This window comes from Setaria italica, chromosome III (assembly GCF_000263155.2).
Source record: "Setaria italica strain Yugu1 chromosome III, Setaria_italica_v2.0, whole genome shotgun sequence".
In the NCBI taxonomy this organism is placed as follows: domain Eukaryota; kingdom Viridiplantae; phylum Streptophyta; class Magnoliopsida; order Poales; family Poaceae; genus Setaria; species Setaria italica.
The window spans coordinates 5,601,712-5,624,723 of record NC_028452.1 but is presented as its reverse complement, the minus strand read 5'-3'; the positions used below and the strand labels follow the sequence as shown (position 1 = coordinate 5,624,723).

At 49.9% G+C, this 23,012-nt stretch overlaps 4 protein-coding genes across 4 annotated transcripts; 1 reads left to right on the top strand and 3 right to left on the bottom strand.

Annotated features, from left to right (window-relative positions):
* Positions 1-1,012: 1,012 nt before the first annotated feature.
* On the bottom strand, positions 1,013-2,792 carry LOC101777404. The gene is made up of 4 exons (XM_004960646.3): positions 2,336-2,792; positions 1,971-2,190; positions 1,617-1,829; positions 1,013-1,475 (listed from the first exon to the last, which is right to left on the bottom strand). Exons 1-4 carry the CDS (start codon positions 2,614-2,616, stop codon positions 1,224-1,226), a joined length of 966 nt encoding a protein of 321 aa, XP_004960703.1. The 5' UTR covers positions 2,617-2,792; the 3' UTR covers positions 1,013-1,223.
* Positions 2,793-3,788: 996 nt separating this feature from the next.
* Positions 3,789-5,437, top strand: LOC101776994 (mannose/glucose-specific lectin). Its single transcript, XM_004960645.4, is given in 5 exon segments — positions 3,789-4,203; positions 4,415-4,616; positions 4,756-4,953; positions 5,091-5,285; positions 5,287-5,437. Coding segments are annotated over 5 exon segments (927 nt in total). The 5' UTR covers positions 3,789-3,922; the 3' UTR covers positions 5,338-5,437.
* Positions 5,438-5,533: 96 nt separating this feature from the next.
* On the bottom strand, positions 5,534-8,617 carry LOC101773353. The gene is made up of 2 exons (XM_022824881.1): positions 6,179-8,617; positions 5,534-6,101 (listed from the first exon to the last, which is right to left on the bottom strand). The coding sequence occupies exons 1-2, from the start codon at positions 6,544-6,546 to the stop codon at positions 5,816-5,818; spliced, it is 654 nt and encodes a 217-aa protein (XP_022680616.1). The 5' UTR covers positions 6,547-8,617; the 3' UTR covers positions 5,534-5,815.
* Positions 8,618-19,833: 11,216 nt separating this feature from the next.
* On the bottom strand, positions 19,834-21,293 carry LOC101776572 (atherin-like). The gene has a single exon (XM_004960644.3). It carries the CDS (start codon positions 21,122-21,124, stop codon positions 20,117-20,119), a length of 1,008 nt encoding a protein of 335 aa, XP_004960701.1. The 5' UTR covers positions 21,125-21,293; the 3' UTR covers positions 19,834-20,116.
* Between the last annotated feature and the right edge of the window lie 1,719 nt (positions 21,294-23,012).

Genomic DNA, 23,012 nt, shown 5'->3' with positions numbered 1-23,012 from the left:
GTTTCACACTAGATCAACCATAGAATGCACTTCAAGGATAGAATGATCTAGTTTACTTACATACAAAGTAGTGGAAGTTATATGTTAAGTTTTTAAGTTTCCTAATTCACCCCCTCCCCCTCTTAGGCTACGAGCACCGATTCCTTACGGATGTTCACCCGGCCTTTCTCTGGATTTGGAGGTCAAAATGCCAAATGAAACATAAAGTCTTCTTTTGGTTACTTCTTCAGAATCGTCTTAGCACTAGGGATCTGCTCAGGCGTAAAATCATGGTGTTGGACTCATATACATATGACTTATGCATCTTACAGAAGCTGGAAATGGTTGCCCATCTCTTAAAGATGTAATTTCGCCAAAGTTTGTTGGGCCTCCATTGGTATGTCAGTTTCCACTTCAAGACCTTTATTACAGATTTTTAACCTCATCAGAAGGAAATTGGTTGCTCCCTTCTTTATGGAAATCATAATCCTGATGTCCTAAGTATTTGGATAACTCGGCTGTTCAGCAATATTGATCTGGCTATTCATAATTGCAAAAGGAAGTTCATGTCAGAATTCTCCCTTCTACTCCATAGATTTGATCCCTTCAACAAAAGAATGGCTGCAATCTCTGTAGAAGTCTTTTGCAGGTGCGTCTGCCTCCTCCCTTCTTTTGTGACATCCTTTGAGCTTTATTCTTTTTCTTCTCGTGATCTTTCTTTATGTCCTTAGGAGGTCTTTGTTTTCTTAGGTTTTGTAACTCATCTGTAAACTCTTTTATTTATTTATATATCTAGTAGGAGCTTGCTCCTCCTGTTCCTTCAAAAGAAATTGGTGATGTGAGAAGGAAACAAAATTGCTGACCTATCGACTCGATTCAAGGTCAAGTTGACCGGCATGATGGCCTTAGTTATAGTCATGTTGGATTCCAACCGTGAAAAGCAAGGGAACCAGCTGTAAATAGGGTTGTGTAGTACCCTACTTCCTGGAATACATAATCATTTCAAAACAGTAAATTATTAGACAACTTTACATTGCGCAATAACTTTTTTCTCATTTCAAATAAGCACATAGTATAAGTTATTATAACCAACAAAGCTTCACTGGATTGCTGCTTGCATTCAAAAGACAAAGGGTACGGAAGGGAAATAATTTAACAGAAAGCATTACAAGTACAAAGGATCATCAGCTAGCACACAAGAGAAGATCCCCCTTATTATTTCAGCAACACACCAGAACCTAAAATTATTGTGTCTCTTGCACATAAACGCCAATCGCGTCGAGAAACTGCTGGCCGCGCGCAAAGAAACCCACAATGCTGCTGTTGTTTTGCACGGGGATGCTGAATGGTGCGGTTCCATTCAATTGGTTCCCAAAAGGCCCATATGTCCTGACGTTGGTGACAATTGCAAGGGTTCTAATGATGTTGTTGTAGTGGCGATAAGCGCCAATTGTTCCTGAAACTTCCTTCACAAACTCAGATGGGCCAAGGTTAATCTGCATTATCACAAGAACAATGAATCATTTAGGAGTAGTTATTTACTATTAAATAAAGGAGCAGAGCTAATCTTATTGGCCACGAATATGGTTTTCCTTGGCCAAAAAACAATGATAAAATGTGTTTAAATTTCCACTGACCAGTTGAGTACGCGTTCCACCTTTACCACACCAACGGCCTGTAGTGCACCTCTGGCCAGATTGGTTAATGTAGGAAAATTCAATTCCATCAATAACCCCGCCGTAACTTATTGTGATACTTTCTAGACGTGTTGGTGACGGTGTGCCTGGTATGTCCCAAACTACCCCTCCATTCCCACCACATGGCCCAATCTTGAGGACACGCGTACGGTTCTGGTTCATCCACATAGCAAATAATATAAATAGTTATGTGGTATTTTGGGGCGTTCAAAATGAAAATCCTTGGTAAATAAGAAAATTAGTTATTAGACTGTTTGTTAGCTACAGATGGTGAGTGAGAAATATCATTCGTACCACCGGCGGCGGCGGCGGCGGCGATGGTTGCGGTTTCAGCACGGGGAAGAATCCGCGGATGGTAAGTTGTATGATACCACCATCACTCGTCGATTGCTCCGGAAGATACTTTTTGTAGATGACTCCTCTTGCCATAGCAAACTGTTTTGTCCCGCCAACAATGGCGAACTCGCCAATGTCAACGGATGTACCCATCACCTCAAGGGTTGACCCACTGAACCTGTACCATATTCATACACAGGTAGCAGTATCATATCATTCACCGCAACGATGATCACTCTGATCTAGTACTATTCAGCACAAACCTTGATTAATAGTCATCAATCAGACAGTATATAAAAAGTTACTGTGCATGCGTTGTGTACCTCGGAGTCTCGAACACTATGCTGAAGACATTGCTCCAGTTACCAGCATGGATGTGCAGGCCTTGCGCACGGGCAACAATGGCGGCGCCTGGGCCAAGTCCATCGTATATCTCCCAGTTGTTGACGGCTATCACGCCCAGACCGGTATCAGCATCCGATCTTGTCACTTCGGCTTGGTTCTTTCTAGGACCCGAAGGGGCGTGGAGCAAGTAGAGGTTGCTGAAATTGTACTCGTTGTTGTCAACGGTTACACGGCTTGGGGTGATTTGGAAATTGGCCATGGGTGGGTTTGGGAGAGCTCGTGATTGCCTTGCCGGAGAGAGAGCAACAAGAGCTTAATTATAAGCTAGGGAAGGGAAGGTTCTCCTGTCCTGTGTGAGAGAAATGGAAGGTGAGGATGGGCATTTATATGGAACGCTAGCTAAGCCGCAGCATGCCTTTGTTTCTCATTTCCACTTCCACTCTAAAGCCTGTAAAGAGAACAATTATCATTGACAGACCTCCAAAGTCTTCTCATTATATTGCAGTCTTCATTAGTCTTTCAAATTATCATTTCTCATGCTCCCGATCCATCAATCCACATGGATTCACAGTTCACATGCCAGCTCATCCCCATAAACTACAGGTCGCCGGCCTATTCATATGTTTTGTCTCTTGGAATTGGGATAGCTGCCTTAGACATTTTTTTTTCCTCCTTCAGAACAAGCTTAGCGTATAATGATAAGAAACATCATCAACGACTACAAAATGAATATGACGGTCAATAAATTATGTATGTGTACAAATTCCATTTCAATGTCAGAGAGAAGCAATAAACTGCTGTATATGGGTCGGCAGCAAGCATCGATCCATTACTTGAGCAACCTGCATGCAGGTCAAGTCTTCACAACAAAACAAACTCTCCACGTCCTTTTATAAATTCTATCGTCTGACCCGTGCACGCTACATGATTTGTAGTAATGAATTAGCACAAAGTACTGTACTTAATTTGACTTGACACAGGATGGTACTGTCCTCGCTGGAAGCATTATTATGAATTATCCTCGCTGGAAGCAAGGAAGACTTGATCTGGATGCAGAATTGATATTGTTAGTGGAGGATAATAATGTTAGCTTAGGAAGACTTGACCTGGTTGCAGCAGCGTCAAAACTTATGAATAGATGCTGAGCTCGCATGTGAACGACCCTTGCGAGATTGATGGGACGAGAGCATTCAAATTTGATATCTAAAAGACTACAAGCAAGACGGAAACAAAGAAGACGAAGTCTGTCAAAATCTATTATAGCTCGGATGTGACCCCAACCCACCCATGTGGATTGATCCAACCGAGAGCCTTCAAATTAATATTCAAAAGACTTGAGCAAGACCGCATGCAATTATCAAAAAGACTAAGGAAGTCTGCCAAAATTTATAAATGAAATTGCTTGCGTTTACATGCTTTGGAACGGAAACAAAAGATGGGAGCATGCGGGCCTAGCTATATTGCTCCATAAATATCTATGCTCACCTTCCATTTCGCTTGCATCGAGATAGAGATAACCGGCCGTAGCCAATCAAGCCTGCCATCACTCTACCCCAAACTCAGCCATGGCCAACTTCCAAATCACTCAATCTCCTTTGCCTGATGAGAACAACGAGTTCAACTTCAGCAACCTCTACTTGTTCCACACCCATAGTGGTCCTAACAGGAACCAATTTTCAGTAACAAGCGAGGATCCTGCTACCGGTCTGGGTCAGATAGCCGTCAACAACTGGGAGATCTACGACGGAGTTGGCGAAAGCACCACCATTGTTGCCCGTGCCCAGGGCATGCATATCCATGCCGGTAACTGGACCAATGTTTTCAGCATAGTGTTCGAGGACAAGAGGTACACACCCAGAGAACACATATGCTATCCAATTCATAATTATGGTCACATAGCCTTGTATAATAAATTAGAAACATCTATATGTAAGACAAGATGCTTAGTAAGAACAGCTAGGATTGGTGAAGTTTTCTGCCTTTTCTATGAGATTGGAGTGATCATTGCTGGAGCATGATAGCGCTTAGCTTGTTGCAAATTAATGAATATGACACAGGTTTAGGGGATCAACGCTTCAGGTGATGGGGATATCAGTGGATGAAAATGGTGAGTTTGCTATTGTTGGTGGGACAGGGCAGTTTGCTATGGCAACCGGTGTCATCTCCAAAAAGCTTCACCAGCGAAGCAACGATGGCACCATTGTACAGTTAACCATCCACGGATTCTCCCCTGTGCTGAAAGGGTGGTCGCCACCACCGGTAAGAGGGATATTTCGCTAGCTCTTTTTTATTAGCTTGACCTAACTCATTTTGCTAATCGCCATTTGTAAGAATCATTTTTTGTTGAAAACGAAGATATCATATAGTAGTTAACTCGATCTTTTTGTGGATGCACCAGAGCCAGGTCAAAAAGATTGAGCCGTTGGGCGGAGGTGGTGGGGTTGTTCAGGACATAACAGAGGCACCAGGGCGTCTAGAAAGTATCACAGTGCAGAGCGGTGTGGTTATTGATGCGATTGCATTCTCATACGTCGACCAAGCTGGTCAGCAGCGCACCGCGGGCCCATGGGGTGGTTCGGGACGAAATTCTGAAACGGTAAGTGAAAATTTTGAACACGTTTAATTTCTACTAGGTGTGGTCTGAGGATAAGCAGCCAAACAACCTCTGGCCAACAGGATTAGATGTGCAGTTTTTCCAAGTAAATGATCCATTGTTCTTTGTGATAAAAACAGATCCAACTTGGGCCCTCTGAGTTCGTCAAGGGAATTTCCGGAACTGTTGGCCTCTATCGCTCGTGCAAGGTCATAGCGTCCCTTACATTTGTCACCAACGTCAGGACATGCGGGCCTTACGGTCTAGGAGATGGAACCCCTTTCACCGTCCCAGTGGAAGACAACCACAGCGTTGTGGGCTTCTTTGTGCGTAGCAAAACGTATCTTGATGCGATTGGCGTTTACGTGCAGCCACAATGAACCATAGAGCTGCTGCTGCTGCTGCAATTTCAGTTGTTTCCGTGTGTTCTTACAATTAATGAATAAGAAGGGGGATGGATCTTCTCTTGTCCCGGTGATACTCTGTACTTGTAATGCTTTCTATTTATTTATTTGTTTATTTTTCCAAATATAATGGTCGCTCCTTGCTGTTGGGGATGGGGCATCGCTCATAAAAAGGTCCAAAACAAAATATACAAGTGTATTATCAGTAAATTGGGGTCATTATACAACCTGAGATGAACTACACTCTCTGTCGATGAGATGCAAACATTGCTAGTAAGCCATCTCTCACACATGCATTCACTGCTCTTGCTGCCAATGAGATTGCGCAAACCAGATTCTAGCAGTGTGATCGATATGCCTAGTCCCCTTTTGAAAACACACAGAGGTGGCAGTTCCCTTCTCTCTTCAGGGAACTGTCCCAGCATGATCCTTGGTTGGTTGATCCGCACGCAGCACAAGCATCAGGATTCAGGACAACCTTGACGAGAGTCATCAGGCTGGGACCATACTGGTGGCGCTCGCGGTCGCGGCGGACCGGAGCCCGCCACCGCCTCAAGGGCGACGTAGGAGGCGATCCCGACGACCGCCGCGGCAACGGCGAGGAATGAGCCGCCGGCGAACACCCCGGCCACGAGGACGGTGCACCTGTAGTAGGTGGAGGCGATGCCCTCTCTCGGCCGCCGCTCTCCGCTCTGGTTCCTCAAAGCGCCGACGAGGAACGCGCTCGCCGCCAGCACCGCCAGAAACCTGCGCGCGCGGCGGCCGCTCAGAGTGTATAACACACAGATGTTACCTAGAGAGGTTGCGTCGCAAGCTGCGCTTACCATGACAGCAGAGATGAGCAGACGACGGCGGCGCGGCGGCCGTCGGGCCGGGTCCTGCATCGGCCCCAGCAGCCGGCGGCGGCGGTGAGGACGACCTGGCCCGTCAGCAGCGAGGACGCCGCCGCGACGCCGCACCCGAACGCCGGCGTCCTCCGGTACACGCAGCTGGCCCCGTCGTACCTGACAAAAGACTGCACCACCGCCAGGTCAGTCAGTCTGCGATTACTCATCGTGCACGGATGCGTCGTGACTCGTGTGCGCGTTATTGCCTTGGACTTGGTAGCCTCGCCGACGATCCCCATCGCGGCGGCGGCGAGGGCGAGCGCGGCCACCGCGAGGCATATCACGGCCACATGTCCCTCCACCATGATAGCATCGCTCTGCTCCTTAAAATCGTCGGGGACTTGCGTGATTTGTGAAGGATCAATCGCTCGACGGTGACGAGAACAACAAATTAAAGCTAGCTGTGCGAGTTAAACTAGATGCTTTTGCTAATTATAACGATGTTTTCTGTGACGTGGGTTTATTGGGATAAACGGCACGCCTCTTGGACAAAATCGCCAAGGTTCTTCTGGAACACGAGCAATACCATTCGATGATTCGACCGAGGCAGGCGACAAAGTAAAGCGCTCGTCATAGAAAAATTTTAGCGATCGACGACACAAATTACATAGATGATCGTCTTTATTTGTTCCGGAACACTACTAAACTGAAAAACACGTGAGCTGTGAAAAAGCTCCTGTGCACTGTAGAGAAGGAGAAGTTGTTGTGGATTATGAGAAAACGTTGTTTGGTTGAAATAGCTGTAAAACTGTAAGTTTTGTAAAAAATGCATGTAATGCTCCTAAAGGTTTGGGGAGAAGCTGTTGTGGATTGTGAGAAAACTAAAAGTTGTTTGGTTCAAACAGCTATAAAATTATGAGTTTTGTAAGAAAGGTCTATAATGCTCTAAAGATCTGAGGGACTGTTGGTATGCATATTGATCGTGATTTTTAAATGACATTTTACAAAAGAAAATTTAATTTTTTTAAGTTTTGCATCAGCCATTATGGAAAACTGTAGGAATAGATGGAAGATGTGTTTCGATCGAAGGAATTTTAATCATGGGACTGAAAAAAGTGAAAAAACACAATAGTTCTTAATGGTAGATTAATTAACATTATCTTTTTTTAAATGTGCTGCACGGGCCTCTTTAGCACGTCCAGTCAATTTTCTTTTTTTTTACAAGACTATTGTATCTTTATCTCTTCGTTTGTTCTTATCCGTTCAGGCATTCTTATCTCTTCTAGTTCAAGCATCTCTCTCACATCGCCAAAGCAGTGACAGGAGCGAGCTACCTAGGGGAGATGACGGGCAAGGTGCGGCACCGGCGTCCACCGGTTGTGCCGCCGCCGGCACGAGTCAGAGGAGAAGTGGAGCTCCCCTGCTTGTGCTCAGGCAGTCATCAGGCCCCGCGAGCGGACTTCTTCTCTACAGCTTTCTTTCTCCCTCCCTTCTTCTCTGCAGTTTCCTGGGTCAGCGGGTACTTCTCCGGCGGCGGCTCGCCGGCGACGGGGACATCACTGCGAGCATCAGTGAGACAAGGCGCGTCTACGGAGCTTGTTGTGGTCGTGGGAATCGGGCCATAGGCGGCGAGCGGCGAGCGGGGCGGCTCTCTGAGCGCGTCCACAGCGGCAAGGCCGCGTTCCGGCGGACCGGCGGTGCGGGGTACGGGCGGAGGAGGCGAGCTCGGGGTGGAGGGGTTACCAGCGTGCGGTTTGTGGGGTCAGCTGGTGAAGATGATGGCCGGAGGGGTGCCGTCGACGGTGAGGTCTTGGCGGGGCCGGGAGGACCACGGGCGACCGCGGGATTTGAAATCCCCGGCCCTGTGGCCGCAGGCGCTCGTAGAGGAGAGGTTGGGGAGGTCAGGGTGCGGTGGGTGGCGGCTATTGGACGGAGACGGCCGGAGCTCGGCGCATGAGCTCAGAGCGGCGGCGGCCATGGCGGGTGGCAAACCCGTGATTCCCAGCTGCGGGGCGCGGCAGCTCCGGGTCGATCTGCGCGGCCACTGGCGACGGGGACGGTCGCGGCGGCGGCTGCGGCTGCGCGAGGAAGAGATGCGCCGCCGCAGGGAGAGGAGGGATCTGCCGGCGCTGGGTGCTGCGTGACGGGTTACTGTAGCAGGGTACCGAGGCGACCAGCCGCCAAATGCCAAAGGCCCAACAGCCACGAGCATACTGGAAACGGCCCAGACGATACTGGAAACGGCCCGCCGCCCGACCTCAGCCAACAGCCATGACTCGCCAGCTCGACCAGATCAAAGCGGGGCCTGCAGCGCCCCACCCGCCCCTTGATTCAGGCCTTAGTTGCCCAACTTTGAAGATGTAAAATTACTGTACCAGCACTGTAGCACAGTGTAGCGTTTCGTTTGTATTTATGAATTATTGTCCAAATATTGACTAATTAGGCTCAAAAGATTCGTCTTGCAAAGTACAACAAAACTGTGCAATTAGTTTTAATTTCGTCTACATTTAGTACTCCATGCATGTACCGCAATGATGTGATGGGGAATCTTCTTTTTGCATAGTGTCAAAGTTGGGAGTTTGGGGTAACTAAACATGACCTCATTCGGGAAGATCTGCATCGTAGTAAAGGTATTAAATGCAGGATGAGGCCTGTCTAATCGCCTCACGTAGATATGACCTTTAAATGCAGGACAAGGCCTGTCTAATCGCCTCACGTCGGAGATATGATCGGACGGACGAGGGGAGCCCGGGCGAGACGAACCGATCTTTAACCAGGAGATTTAGGGTGAGGCTACATCTTTCGGAACCGTTCAGGAGATTTGGGGTGAGGCTACACCTTTCGAAACTGTCCAGGACGGCCTGCAAGATGAAGTCATGCGCGTCGGTGTCATCCTCGCCTTCACCAAGGTGACCTGTTAAGGTCAAAGTCATGCCACCGCGCCAAGCCTGGTACGGTCCTATGAGCAAGGCGGGATCTAGCGATAGATTTTACAGCGAAGAATGGTCGTGAACGCACTAAAGAGGTCGGGGAAAGTCGGGACGAGCAGCATGCTCCGTCCATGCCACCAATCAAGGTTCGTCCACCAGTACAAACGTTAACAACAGTTCCCGTCCCATTCAATGCCACGAGGTTGGTGGACGGGATGAGGGCACGTCACGGAGCAAGCCGTGCATAAGCGGTCCACACCGCACAGGAGTCACTGTACAAGATGTGCAAAGCCCACGACCGGTCAAAGGGATAGGACAAGGAGACTTCTTGGTGTAATGAGAATCTGACCATGCCACAACCCCTAACTTCTGAGGTCAGGGTCCCCTTCATTTTTCAACATTGTCGTCCGGTCCCTAGCTTATATAAATGGAGCCGGGCCTCCTTCCTCTCAAGCTCGCATTCATTCACACACGCGCACCCACGCATCGCTTGCTTACAAGCATCATGTTGTAAATCTAGTGCACTTGATCCAAGGAACACGACTCCTACCGAAATTGGACGTAGGGATCTTCCCGAACCAATATAATTCCTTGTTTCTTGTGTGCTAGCCATTGGAAGTGAGAGGAGCATGTCGTATAACGACTAGTCGGCGGTATGAAACAGTAACACTGCACGACGGGAAGATGAAAAGAAAGAAAAAAAATGAACCGGTACGCAACATAACCAACAATAGGTGGGTAATTTTTCATGAAAATTTGGAAGCCACACCAGGTGGAACAGGGGAGGGTGTGTGAAATTTGTACTAGCCAAAAGCTACTTTTGACTTTGGCTGGAAGCCAACTCTTTTAGTTAGTTTTTGGTTTTTTGAGAAGCCACGTCAGATTGAAAAGTTCAACTAAAGGCACCCTTAGTCGACGTCTTCGTACAAAGGTGTTTTTTTTCTTAGGGGATCAGAAGTGGCATGCACATATCCTATCATAACTTTGACCATCTTTTTAACTTTGTCCAGTTGTGCACAGATAATGGCTACATAGCCACGTATATGTCAAGATTTTTCTTTAAATGAATAGTCTTACTATGATTTGTAAATAATGCTTTGTATAGTAAAAAAAAATCACTAGTGGGCACCAAAACGAAATCGCAGGCTCGCAGCTCATCTGGCCCACCGTGTTGTTTGCAGCCCAATGGACAATCTGGACCGGACCGCCTCGGCCTTAGGCACCCAATCCAACCGAAGGCGGAGGAGGAGTTGAAAATTCCGTGCTCGTTCTGTGATTCTGTCCCACAAGCAAACACATCAGACAAGAGGATTGCATGAGACTACTCAGCTAAAGGTTTAATTTACTACTCACAGCATGTTTAGCTCTAAGCGAAACCAAGTTAAGTTCTTCCACATGATTTTGTATACTAAGAATTAATTTATTATTTGATATAATGCCCTATTAGGATAATGATAAAAAAAATTAATGTATTTTTCTAATATGTTTCATGATGTGTACTACCATCTCGCAAAAAAAAATTAACTTAGGACTCCACTTGTGCAAGAAGGAAAAAAAAGATAAATTGGATTAGAGGGTAAATTAAACCAAATCGCATAATTTAAGGGTAAATCAAAGCAATAAATAATTTAAGGGGTTATTCGAACTTTGCCTAACCTAAGGGACTAATTTGAATTTTTTTCTAATAAATTCTAGAGTGATGAATATCCAGTTTACACAAAATTAGGTGATGAATTGAAAGCTACGTTGTGGTCTGGAAAGGTGGTGTTCGGTGCTTTCTTTCTTCTTCTTTTTTTTCAGACGTGCACCGTACGTGGCAGTACTAGCTACTCCAGTTTACTCCTACCTGATTTTCCATGGTACGACACGGATCCCTCATCGTGCCCCTTTCTTCGGCAACAATATTGCTCGAAGTGATTAGTTCCACTTGGACCTCGCTCCTGAAAGACGGACGCCCTTAGCCACTCGCCAATGGCCACTTCTGAAACCAGCAAACCACCAGTCCCTGGCATCCATGATCCATCCCTTTCCGTCTGTGATCTGTCGGGGAGACCGAGGCGACGTACGTGATGGCATCGATGGAGATGACACCCGGAAGATGCTTCCGGCAAAGCAGCACTCTTGCATCATCCACCTGGCCCTCGCCGTGCCGCCAAAGATCTCCCGGCAGATCGCCTGCGCCCTTTTTCTCTAGCCCAATAACCTATCCTCAGGCCGCCCTGGCTTCGAGAGAGAACGCCGGCGTCCTCCCGCCGGGCTACCTGGACCAATGGCGCCACCGCGAGCCCCGCTTTTTAATCCGATTGGCCGTCGTCGCCGTTGCCGTCGGGGAGCACCCATCATTGTCGCCGTGCGAGTGCGAGGGCTGGGAGAAAATGCAAGCGCTGCGCTACGCGGCGGCTTGGGTGGCGTCTCATTGGTGGATGGGTAAGCAATAGAGATGACGTGCATGCGGCAGGGCGTGGGTGGACGTGGCGCACCTCGGCGGGTGCGCCGGCAAGGCGGCACGGGGATTCAGGCCTGCCCGGCACTGTTGATGGTGGCCCAGGCCTTGTTTAGTTGCTGAAGTTGGGAGGTGCTAAATTACTGTTACAGCACTGTAGCACACTGTAGTGTTTTATTTGTATTTGTGAATTATTGTCCAAACATTGACTAATTAGGCTCAAAAGATTCGTCTCGCAAAGTATAACAAAACTGTGCAATTAGTTTTTAATTTCGTCTACATTTAGTACTCCATGCATGCACCGCAAGTTTGATGTGATGGAGAATCTTCTTTTTGCATAGTGCCAAAGTTGGGAGTTGGAGGTGAAGTAAACAAGGACCTAGTGGCCAGACCGCCAGACAATCACGAAAAGCTGCACAATTTGTTCCAAGATCAAGTGCATCCCATCCTTTTCTGGCAGTGCTAGCTAGAGTGTAATTCAATCATTTATTTTGAATTTGATTAGGATCGGCAAGTTTTACAGCAAAATCAAGGTTTTCCAGCAAAATTAGAAGCACGTGAAGCCAATTTCTTTGATCTCACCGGATTTGGCTTCAGCTATTTCGCGCAAACCGAGTCATTGTAGTGTATAGCTCTCTTGCAAACTGAGGCTAAAATAAACTAGAAGGAAAAAGTTCAAATTACTCCCTTCAAGTATAGAGAAAGTTATGATAACCCCCTAAACTATATCCTGATTCAATTTACCCACTAAACTATGCTATTTGGTTCAACTTTCCCCATAATGCAATTTGTCATTTTTGTTTCTCCATACACAAGTTGATTTTTGATTTGAGACTTTGTAGGATGGTAGTGGACACCATAATCTATATTAAAATAATATTTTATATTTTTTTCATCATTATTTTTTATATAATTTTGTATCTTATGGATAAATTTTATTATTAAATATCCTACCCTATCAAAATAGTGATGAAAAATTCATGATATATTTTTTAACATGTCTTATGTTGTCTGCTCTCATCTTGCAAAATTTGAACTTAAAACTCCACTTGTATATGGAGAAACAAAAAAGACAAATTGTATTAAGAAGTAAACTAAACCAAGTGGCATAGTTTAGGGGGTAAATTGAACAAAAAATACTTTAGTGGGTTATCCAGACTTTGGTTATACTTGAGGAAAGTAATTTGAACTTTTTCCAATTAGAAATCAGGTGAAGCTTCTTTTTGTTTCACCAGCTTTGGCTTCACCCATGAAGCCGTTTTGGGAGAAACCCTCCCAAACGGTCCCTTAGAGCAACTCCAAAAGCCACCCTAAACTACCCCTAATAACTTAATTTGGAAGAAAAAGCAAACAAAACTGCGCTCCAACAGCTCCCCAAACCATCAGCATATTTTCGCCCACCCCAATCGCGATCCCGTCGCTCCGTTTATTTGCGTGCGGTCTCTCCGCCCCCAATTGCCCACCGCACTCCTTTCCCGTGCCACGTCACGCGCATTCATCTGCTGGTCCCCACAAAGAAGGGGCAGCAGTGCGGCACGCCATCGTCACCATGGGTATGCCGTCGGACATCCCCTCGATGATGGATCCCCAGCCAGAGTACGTGACGAACGCGCCCACCGATAGGTGCCGCAACATGGTGGCCTGTGGCACCCACAACATGAGGATCTGGTTGAAGTTACTGGTCGCCTTAGCGTGGTCCACGAACCCCGGCGGGAGCAGCGGCCACGCGTCCTTCCACAACTGTGGCGGATCCACCTCGGATTAGCCTAATTAAGGCACGGTTAAGTCGCCTAACATGCGACACTCGGCCTTGATCATGCTAACTCGAGATGCCATCGGATTTCATCCGATTTAACCACTTTGACAGTACCGAGTTAGCAAACTCACACGAAGGTGAGCGGTTCCAAAGAATACAACAAGTCCACTGAGTTAAACAATTTGACCATTTAGTTCAACAACAAAATAAACATCAGAGTTTTACAAGGTTCAAAAGAAAATAACAGAAGGCAAATAAGCGGAAGCTAAATGTAGGGGTCGAACGTTCTTGGTGAGGCCAGCCAAGACATCAGTGATCCCTCTCCTCGCCGTCCGAGGAGGGATCCCACTCGACCGTCCAACCCGGACGGAGTTGGGGCGGCCAAGTGCCAACAGAAGAAGACTCGGAAGCAGCGACTTCACCTGAAAAAGAAAAAAGCCACAACAAGGCTGAGCTACTAAGCTCAACAAGACTTAACCGATCGGGAGTAAAACTACTCCACCTCTTCTAGACATGCAAGGCTCTTTGGCTGAGGGGTTTGTTTGCCAAAAGCACTATGTAGATCCTTATTTTCAAAGTTTTAGCTCAGATTCTAAGTTCATTATCCGGTCTAAGTTAGCAGCTTACTCTAAGCAACATAGAACCAACCAAAAGGTATATAAGCATCATCAAGACCATGTCATCATCAGATTTCATTATTACTCAGTATAGCATAGCGATCAAGTAGTCTCAAACTGTGAGAGGCAGACAAATCGATTCAAGTTCTTTAACCATGCATGGTGAACCTAACCTCACGACATCCGTGCACCACCGAGGGTCGCTTCCTGTGTCGGCCTTCCCCATCAATCCCCTAACCCGTGTCGGGCCCATTTCCTTTGGTGCAAGGTTCCACAGACCCGGCCTCTGCCGTTCTGTGACCACGCTGGCCACCACGTGCGACCGCAGGGGAAACTCCGTTCCAAGGACAATGGGGCGACCGCTCACGTCTAGGTTCAATCCGGTACTAGGCTTCCTCATCCCATACTGAGTATGAGGTTAGTACTTTCAAACACTTGATCACGAACACCACCACTGTCGAGCCTTAACATATTCCATAGACAGACGGGGCGATCAGCCGACCACCAAAGAGTTAACCAAACCCTGCCCCGTCCATCGTCCTTATAGTTGTGATAGAAGGAGAACAACCAACTCCTACAACTCGCGAGTGACAGGAAATCACTCGACTTTTACCGCTTCCTATTTAAGCATAGCAACTACTCGGTCCAACAGCTAGTGTTCAGATCAAGGAATTAAGTCATGCATCTAAGGTTGCAAACAACTCCTATACGTAAATGCACAGACAAGATGAAGAAGGCATGCGCAAGTTTGGGAAACTGGAGTTCATGCTCCGGGGCTTGCCTTCAAGCGAGGAGGAAGGGAACGGTTCTTCTGCTGGGGCGGCTTCGGCTTCTGGAAGCAGGAGCTCGGCTATAGCTTCGTCTTCTAGCGCCGGGTACAACTCGTAGACGCCGTCGGCAAGACGCAGCTCTACACGAATGCAATGCAAGAGTTAGCACTTTAGACGGTTGTCTCAACAGCAACATTTGCAAGTTTTAGTCCAGAAACTTGTAGCAAGGCTACGGAAAAAGTGGGGAAGTTCACTTGAGTTGGTGGAGAGCAAGGAAAAAGGGTCGGGTGGAAAGAAACTTATGATCTGACCCTTAGGAATAGATGTGCTGGGGGTCCTCAGACTTAACGCAGAGAAGTCCCCGATTTTTCCACATATACCCTCGGGTCAAGGAAAAAGATACAGCCGAGCCCTCGGGCGAGGCGGAGAAAGGGTCGGCGAAACAGACGGGGTCGGGCGAGACGGAGAAAGGGGTCGGACGAACAGAAGGGTCGGGTGAGGCGGAGAAGGGTCGGCAGCTTACCTTCGGTTCACAGGTAAAGCTTGGGGTCGGGAAAGAGCATACTTGGACGGAAGGATGGAAGCACTAGAACTTGGGCAGGCGACGATGTCCGGCGGTGCTCCGGCGGCGGCGGCGCTTCTTGCGGACAACAAGCGAACTCTAGCACAGCGCGGAGGAGCAAGCGGCTGGGTGGATTGGAAAGGGTGGGCGTGGAGCGGAGAGAAGAGTCCCTCGGGGACTTAGGCGGTAGCGCTCGAGCACGAAACAGGGGAGCAAGGCGGGAGGGCAGCGATGGCGAAGGGGACTCCGGCGGGTCTCTGGCATTCCCTTTTATAGCTGCGCGGAAGAGAGGAAGAGAGCTGGAGCAGCACGAAGACCGGGAAGAAGCGATGGAGTGCACTGCCACGGCGGCGATTGAGCAACGAGGGCGGTGGAACAGGACTTCGGAGACGATGCCTTCGGCCATTGGGCACCAGAGACAGGACGGCGCTGGCGCGGTCTCGCCGGTGGTTGAGATTTGGCGGAGGCGGGCGTCGTCGTGCGGCGGATATGATGGATGTGACCAGGGGAACGATGCTAGAAACGAGGGCGCACAGGTGAGAAGACAGGCGGGCTGCGGCTGCGCGGGCGAGCGCGAAGCAACAGTCTGTCGAGCGCAGCTCTGGCAAGGCGGGAAAAGGAGCTGTCGCGGCCGGGGTCGGGGTTGGCGGAGGAAGAATCGTCGCGTAGCGCATCTGGGGCGGCGCGACTATGGAGGGGCGGCGGAAAAGCCGGGAGGCATCGGGCTTTGCAGCCGGGGGTCTGGCGAGGTGATGATGGGCGCGAGCTGCGAGGCGCTGCAGAAAGGGTTGCAGAGGACTTCCGCTGCGATTGGGGAAGGGGGCGCGAGAATCCATCCGGTCGCGGCCGGCGACGGGGCGGAGCGGCGGAGATCGGAGGAATTTTGCCACGCGGCGGAAAAGCTCTGAAGCGGACATGCTACTCGAGTGCGTCTCTCTCGGGAGATCTGGGGAAAAGATTTTGCGGGTCCACCGGTCAGTCTTGGTTTGTCCTCTGCTCGAGATTGAAAAGAGACATTGTTGTGGAGACTTAGAAGGAAACGGTGGTCCTGGCTGGGTTTTTAGGGGTCGGAGCTGGGAACTAGCGAGGAGGGGTCGGGTTCTCAGGGGTCGGAACCGGGGCTGGAGGTTGCGCACTTAAACTCGGGGAAGCTGAGATAGGGGGATTAGGGACTCGTATTAAGATTAACTTGAAAGATTTGGGGTCGGTCGTCACAACAACGACTACAGGAAAGGAGCGACGCTGGCCTCGAGCCCGTAGGCGAGCTCGCAGAGCTCGTCAGGCGGCAGAGCAGCGACCGTGCCAAAGCTGATGTACGCAACGGCACCAGCGGGGCGGTAAGCGAGGCAGCCGTGGGGGTCTTTGGTGGCTCGTGCGGGGCGCCGGGGAGGAGGTGGTAGGGGCCCGATGGTGATGGGGAGGCAGTTGGGGAGCGTGTCCTCTAGGAGGATTCCCAGCAGCAGCCGCTCGGCGAGGCTCGGCCGCGTGCCGCTATCCTTCCGCCTTGGCCGCCTTTGGCACGACCTTCGGGGCAGCGTGGCGTGGTCGGGCAACAGTGCCAGCATGAGCAGGGCGCATGAGCGAGGAGTCATGGGGGACGACGGGCTTCCGATGCGCTGGTCCCTAGTGTGGCGGCGTAGCGGCTAGGTAGCGGCGGCGACGAGGCAGCAAGCTAGCAGCAGCGCTAGGAGATGGAGGAAGCTACACGACGGTCGACAAGATGTAGCATCTCGTGGCTAGAGAAAGTCAGGATAAGAACGACCGGTCAAGGAGGAACAGATAAAAGAAGAGAGCACTCGTAGGCATTCATGGCCGACGCAGAAGAAATTGCGAGGGGGAAGCTGATAGCAGATGGGGCATACGTGCTGACATGGCTAGTTTTGAAGTATTAGGGAGTTTATTATTGGGGATCTGTTGTGGCATGACATGATTTTGGAGAAGCAAATTTTTAGTAGAGCCCCCAATACATAACTTTAGGGAAGAAATTTTTGGATGACTCTTGAAGTTGCTCTTACACATCCAAAAGCATTGACCGCTTCATTAAGTTCATAACTCATCCATAATTAACATTCAAAATGAAGCCCGGCTAATATTTTGATAGTGTTAAAATTTGCAATTTGATCAAAATGTAAAAAATTACTCAACTTTACTTAACCAAACACTTAAAAATATTATTACTAAAATATAGTTAGTATTGAACTACCACCTTAAGTTAAAAATATATGTTATTTAAAGATTATCTGCCGATCAAACCTTCTTTTATCTTTGACAAATGTTATAGGTCAAAGAAATACGGAGTACGTTGAAAATAATGGTTGGTTCCACTTGGTCCCGACAGGGTACAGCTTTACCTCATCTTCCACCCTCCGCCAACACCTCATTGTTCAAAGTGACTAGTTCCTCTGTTTGGTTGATGACCCTAGCCACTCCCCAATGGACGCTTTACCATTCGACGACCAGTAAGCACACGCCTGCTCCTTTCTGCCCGCCCCGGAGACCGAGACGGGGATAATCTGATCTGAGGTCTGAGCTGAGCAGATGCTTCCGGCGAAGCAGCACTCCCGCTGCCTGGCGCACCATCCACCTGGCGTCCCGCTGTCGCTGGAGATCCGCGAGAAGATCGCCCGCGCCCTTTTTCTAACCTAGGGGCCAACCCATCAGGGGCAGGGCCCCGCGCGCTTCGAGAGAGAGCGACGCCCTGTCCGGCGACCTGGACCAATCACGCCGCCGCGGGCGTTGCCTTTTTTATCGGATTGGCCGATCGCAGGTCGCCGTCGTCGTCGTCGATCATTGCGCCAATGGCGTCGCCGTGCGAGCGCCACTGTTCAGTGCGGCGGTTTGGTGGTGCCTCATTGGTTGGAGGCGTAAACAATGGAGCAGGACGTACATGCGGTAGGGCCCGACGTGGCGCTGTCCGCCTGTCCCGGGGGTGGACGTGGCGCGCCTCGGCTGGTGAGCCGGCGTTGGGATTTAGGTCTCATCTCTGCATTGCACGCCGCTGTCGATGGTGGCCACTGGCCAGACAAGCACGGAAAAGCTGACCGTGGTACTTTGCAACGTCTAGTACTGTTATCCGGTTATCGTCTTTGCGTCGATCGTTATTCCTGCTAAAATCCTTCGAAGTTACAGTCGATCCTATTTCCTAATGGCGATTAGACCATTGAGTAGCTACTATATGTGTAAATATCATCAATGAAAAAGAAAATGTTACTCCTTTTCAAAAAAAAGAAAAAGAAAATGTTAGTGAGTTTCTCTTTTGCATACATTTTCATCCATATAGTACCTTAGTGACTGTGTCGTTGTCGTCCGAAACGATACCCATGTGAGCAAGTTCTCTGATACTATCTCCGAATGGAAATATATGATGCTCCTGCCGCTAGTTCAATTGTCTGGTCGGAAACGTCAACTATTCCTTATCGGAGGGAGTACAAGCAAAGATTTTTGTTTGAGTAAATGCGACAATCATTTATACCAGGTTAATGTAACAATTGAAAAGTCATGTAATCTATTTTTTGAAAAAAAATCATGTGATAAAATCCTAACAGAATCACGGTGGATCGACCTAGGTAGGTGTTTGGAACAGCAGCCACGTTGTTGGCAAGGAGAAAGGTTCAGGCGCTCCCGCAGGTTGAGGTGCTACCGCGCTCCCAAAAACCGCAGCTGCACCTCTAGATGTGCATCAAAAATTTATCCAAAAAAGATGAATTGATGTTTCTTGTTATCTTCTGCAATCATGCCAGGATGAAAAAAAATTTATGTAGGAAGAAATAAAAGAGAAATCAGTGCATGAATAGTAGCGGACCTAATTGAACCCGCACCCGCTATAAGTATATGCATGTCTTCATTTATGAGGATCAGCAAACAAGTATTCAAGTTATTGAATCCCTGCACCACAAATACATGGACACATATCGGTAGGATTAGTTGTTGGCACGTGTGCGCGCGCCATACAAAAACGGCCACTTGTCTTGCTTGCTAGCTTGTCCCTTTGCAATTCAGCAATGTTGATCAAAGTATGCAAATCCTAGTTTTGTTTTGCAATTTTATAGGGCAGGTACTGCTTGACATAAGTCACATGAGGCTAAACCATCCCTTGACCATTTGTAAGAGCTACTTGGAGTATACTGCTAAACTAGCTCCGGGATTAATTACACTGCTAATAATCTCTCCATAGATTCCAACCACCAAAGGCAGTAAGGCACCAACAAGGCAACAACGACGTCATGTGCACGCACTACGGCAGCGACCAGACGCAGCCACCTGTGAGGCTTCGAGGCGCAACGGACAGTCCCGATCGTGCCATGCTGACATCGGACGGATGATAAACCCTATGACGGGTCAGCGCGATTCCTTTGAAACGTCAAAAAGACGTCGCGACCCCAAACCTGGAAAGCTGGATGCCTCGTTGCTTGAATCACTAATCAATCCGATTGTTATCGCACAAGCCTCCGAACAAACAAATAATTAACCTCCATACATTTGGGGGAAGAATCAAATTAATAAGAGATAAAAATAAGAGAGCACGATTCCTGACTGGAGCTTGCACATCCAGAAGCATCCATCACATGCTTAGTTTTTTCTTACACTTGCAGGTTCTTCTTGCAACTCTCAACTCTCTCCCCAGCCCTAAACTAATCCACAATTAGTATACCTGATCTGGCCTCGACATGCTTAATTGGGCCCGACCAGGCTAGCAATACTCCGGTTGAATCAGATACTACCGCACATCGTCACTCATCACTCATCAGTAAACAACGCATGCCTCGATTCGCTCGATAGAATACGCCTCCGTACGAGGGAGGCGTACTCCGTCATTCCTTTCGCTTCGGATAGGGTGGTGCGGCCGCGCCCTGCTGCTCAGCCGCTCAGGGGAAGGCCGCCGAGGGTGAGCGCCGCCTGCAGGTCCAGCCGCCAGAGGTAGCAGCCGGCGGCGTCCAGCAGCCACACGTCGCAGGGGGCCACCACGGAGGACCCGCCGGCGCGGCGCGGGGCGGCGTGCCGGACGACGCGCACCCGACACGTGAACCCCGCGCAGGTGCCCCACGCCGGGAGCGCGCCGGCGAGCGCCACCGCCGGCGCCGAGGCGCCGGCCTCGTCGTCCGCGGACACCGCCCGGGCAAACGCGGCGTTCGACCACGTCACGCGGCCCCACTGGTCCGACACGAACGCCGGGGCGGCGTCGCCGTCGGGGCCCGGCCCGATGCGGGCCGCGGAAGACGGCGCCTCCTCCCCGTCGCGGCACGTCCGCGGTAACTCCTCCACCGTCACCCAGGTAGCCGCCGGCACTGTACGAAAGCGCCCAGCGGAGGCGCCGGGTGTGCTCCGCGCCGGGCGCGGCCCACCGCAGACGGCTCCACCGTCGCAGCAGCAACGGTAGCCTTCTCTTCCACCCGGCGACACGGGCATGAGCGGCAGCGTCGTCGGCTGGTGATGCTGCTGCGGCGGCGGCAGATGCGGCAACGAGTCCACGGACGTCATGCCCGACGAGGACGAGGACCGAGACGACAACGACTTCTCCTTCTCGCAGTCCTTGTCTTTCCTGCACTCCCCCACCGGCAACCCCGCCGGTGCCACAGGAGCAGAAACCGCCGGCGCCACTACCTGCGCGACGGTCGCGGCCCTCTTGGGCTTCCGCCCCCTCCTTCCACCACCCCCGCCCACGGCCTTCCGCTTCCCCCTCCCCGCCCCTGCAGCCGCCGCCGGCACGGGCGCCGGGGTCGGGACGGGCGCCATCGCCGCCGGCTTGGGCGCAATCGGCCTGAACTTGAGCATGATCCTCCCCATCTGCCACGCCGCCCCCGCCTGCTGCCCGCCCGCGGCGGCGCCGTACCTGGGCGCGATACAACACCCTCCCTTCCTCTCCATCCCCAACCTACCCCCCCAACCAATCCGAGCAGCTACGCCTAGCAAGCCGCCAAAGCAAGCACCTCTCCCACCCGCTACTTCCTCTGCGCTCGCTCGCTCCCACTGGGAAAAGACACGACCACCACCGGGACGCCGGCGACCTGAGGGTAGGGTGGGGGAGGAGTGGGCCGCTTTAATACCGCGCCGGGTAGGCGGAGGGACACGCGTCGCGCCACGTACGTGTCGGGCGCCCTAGGCGCGCGTTATCATTGGCCGGCCTCGCGCGAACACGTGGCGGCTCACCGCGGCGCCGGGCAGGCACGTGAAAGGCCGCAGCCCGATTGGGCGGGCCAATGGCCGCCGTGGCACGCAAACGCGAGGAAAATCAAATCCCACCTCGCGTGCGCCCACCCGTAGAGCGCAAGGGAGACCTACCCGACGCGGCAGTATAAGGTAGGGCAGTGTCCCCGGCGACGTGTCCCCTCTGCTGTCCCACCCGTAGAGCGCAAGGGAGCCTGATCGCTTCAAAGACACGTCCTAAGGACCCACTAGAATGACATGTGGGTCAGTAGAATCCCTTTGGGCCAGGTGTCAGTGGCGAGGGCGACTGGGTTCCGTGTCCCGGGGGGTGCGTGGGGTAAAGGCCCGGTGGTCGGGGATTAGGCCAATGGGAGCGCGCGGAGTGTGCAGCGCTTTATGGTGGGGGCTGCGGGGTCGGAACACGTAGGGAGGTCAGGTGGGTCCGCTGGAGATGGCGCACGGACCCACCGCCGCTGCACGGACCCACCGCCGCTGCTTTATCGGCTATCCCCCGGGAAAAGACCCGCCACCAATATTCCACTAGCCCCACACCGGCACTTCGTATCTGTGGATGGTGTCCCTCACCGATCTGTGGGCCCGCAAGAACTCGCTAGATTTCTACCTGGTCTACTGGGCCCGAAAGTGGAGATTCTTTTCCCATGTATCACATTAAAAAATCGCATCCGAAAATGACTGGATTTGTTCTTGTTTATACAGTGAAGTTAGCCACAGCTCATTTGGATTGCTAGGTGCTACTCCCTCCGTTTCAAATTTCAGGTTATTTTAGTTTTTCGAGATTTATAGATATTATTATGCATGTAGACACATACTATATTTAGATGTATAATGAAAATTATGCATTTTTTTTAAGACCGCCTACAATTTAGGACGGAGGGAGCACTTGCTAGTGGTTATGTACTTCACATAGAAGTCATCTAACGCTTCTAAAATCTAAAATCTGATAACGCACCAATTATAAGTTGGTCGTCGATAACCTATTTCTCTATGCATGCCTCTCTAGTTACCGCAAGCTGTGCTAAACAAGCCAAATCACCTTAATAATGATACGGTGACGATCAAAGAGGTAACACAGTCTTTGCACCACCTAACTTATGAATTCTAGTGCACAAGTTTAGACGTACTAGCAAAGGAAGTAGATTAGCTGAGTTACCTTGCTAAAAACTCATCACTACACCGATGTAAGCGTCGTATTTGTTTGTACTACGACATAATATACTGAGTTGAGATATGCTAAGATAAGTTGTATCTAACTAGTGCATGCATATAAAAAAACACATAGCAAAAAAAAAATTAAGAAAAAGAGCGATAGATCTCCAATTTAGTTGATGGAGAAGTTAGTGTTGGGGTGTGACATGCCTGCAAAGCTCGTGCGAGAGGAGATCGATGTGCACAAAGAAAAAACGGTGCAGTGTAGCTCTAGCGCTCGTGAGGTGCAAAGGTCCTCAATATTGACTTGGCGCACAGTTATTGCGTACTATCATGTTGTGTGGTTCTTTTTTTGGGGAGATATCTTGAAACGTGGTAGTATGGTTTGAGAACGATGTCTAATACTTTCAACGAGAGGAGGCAGATAGGAATCACGTAACAG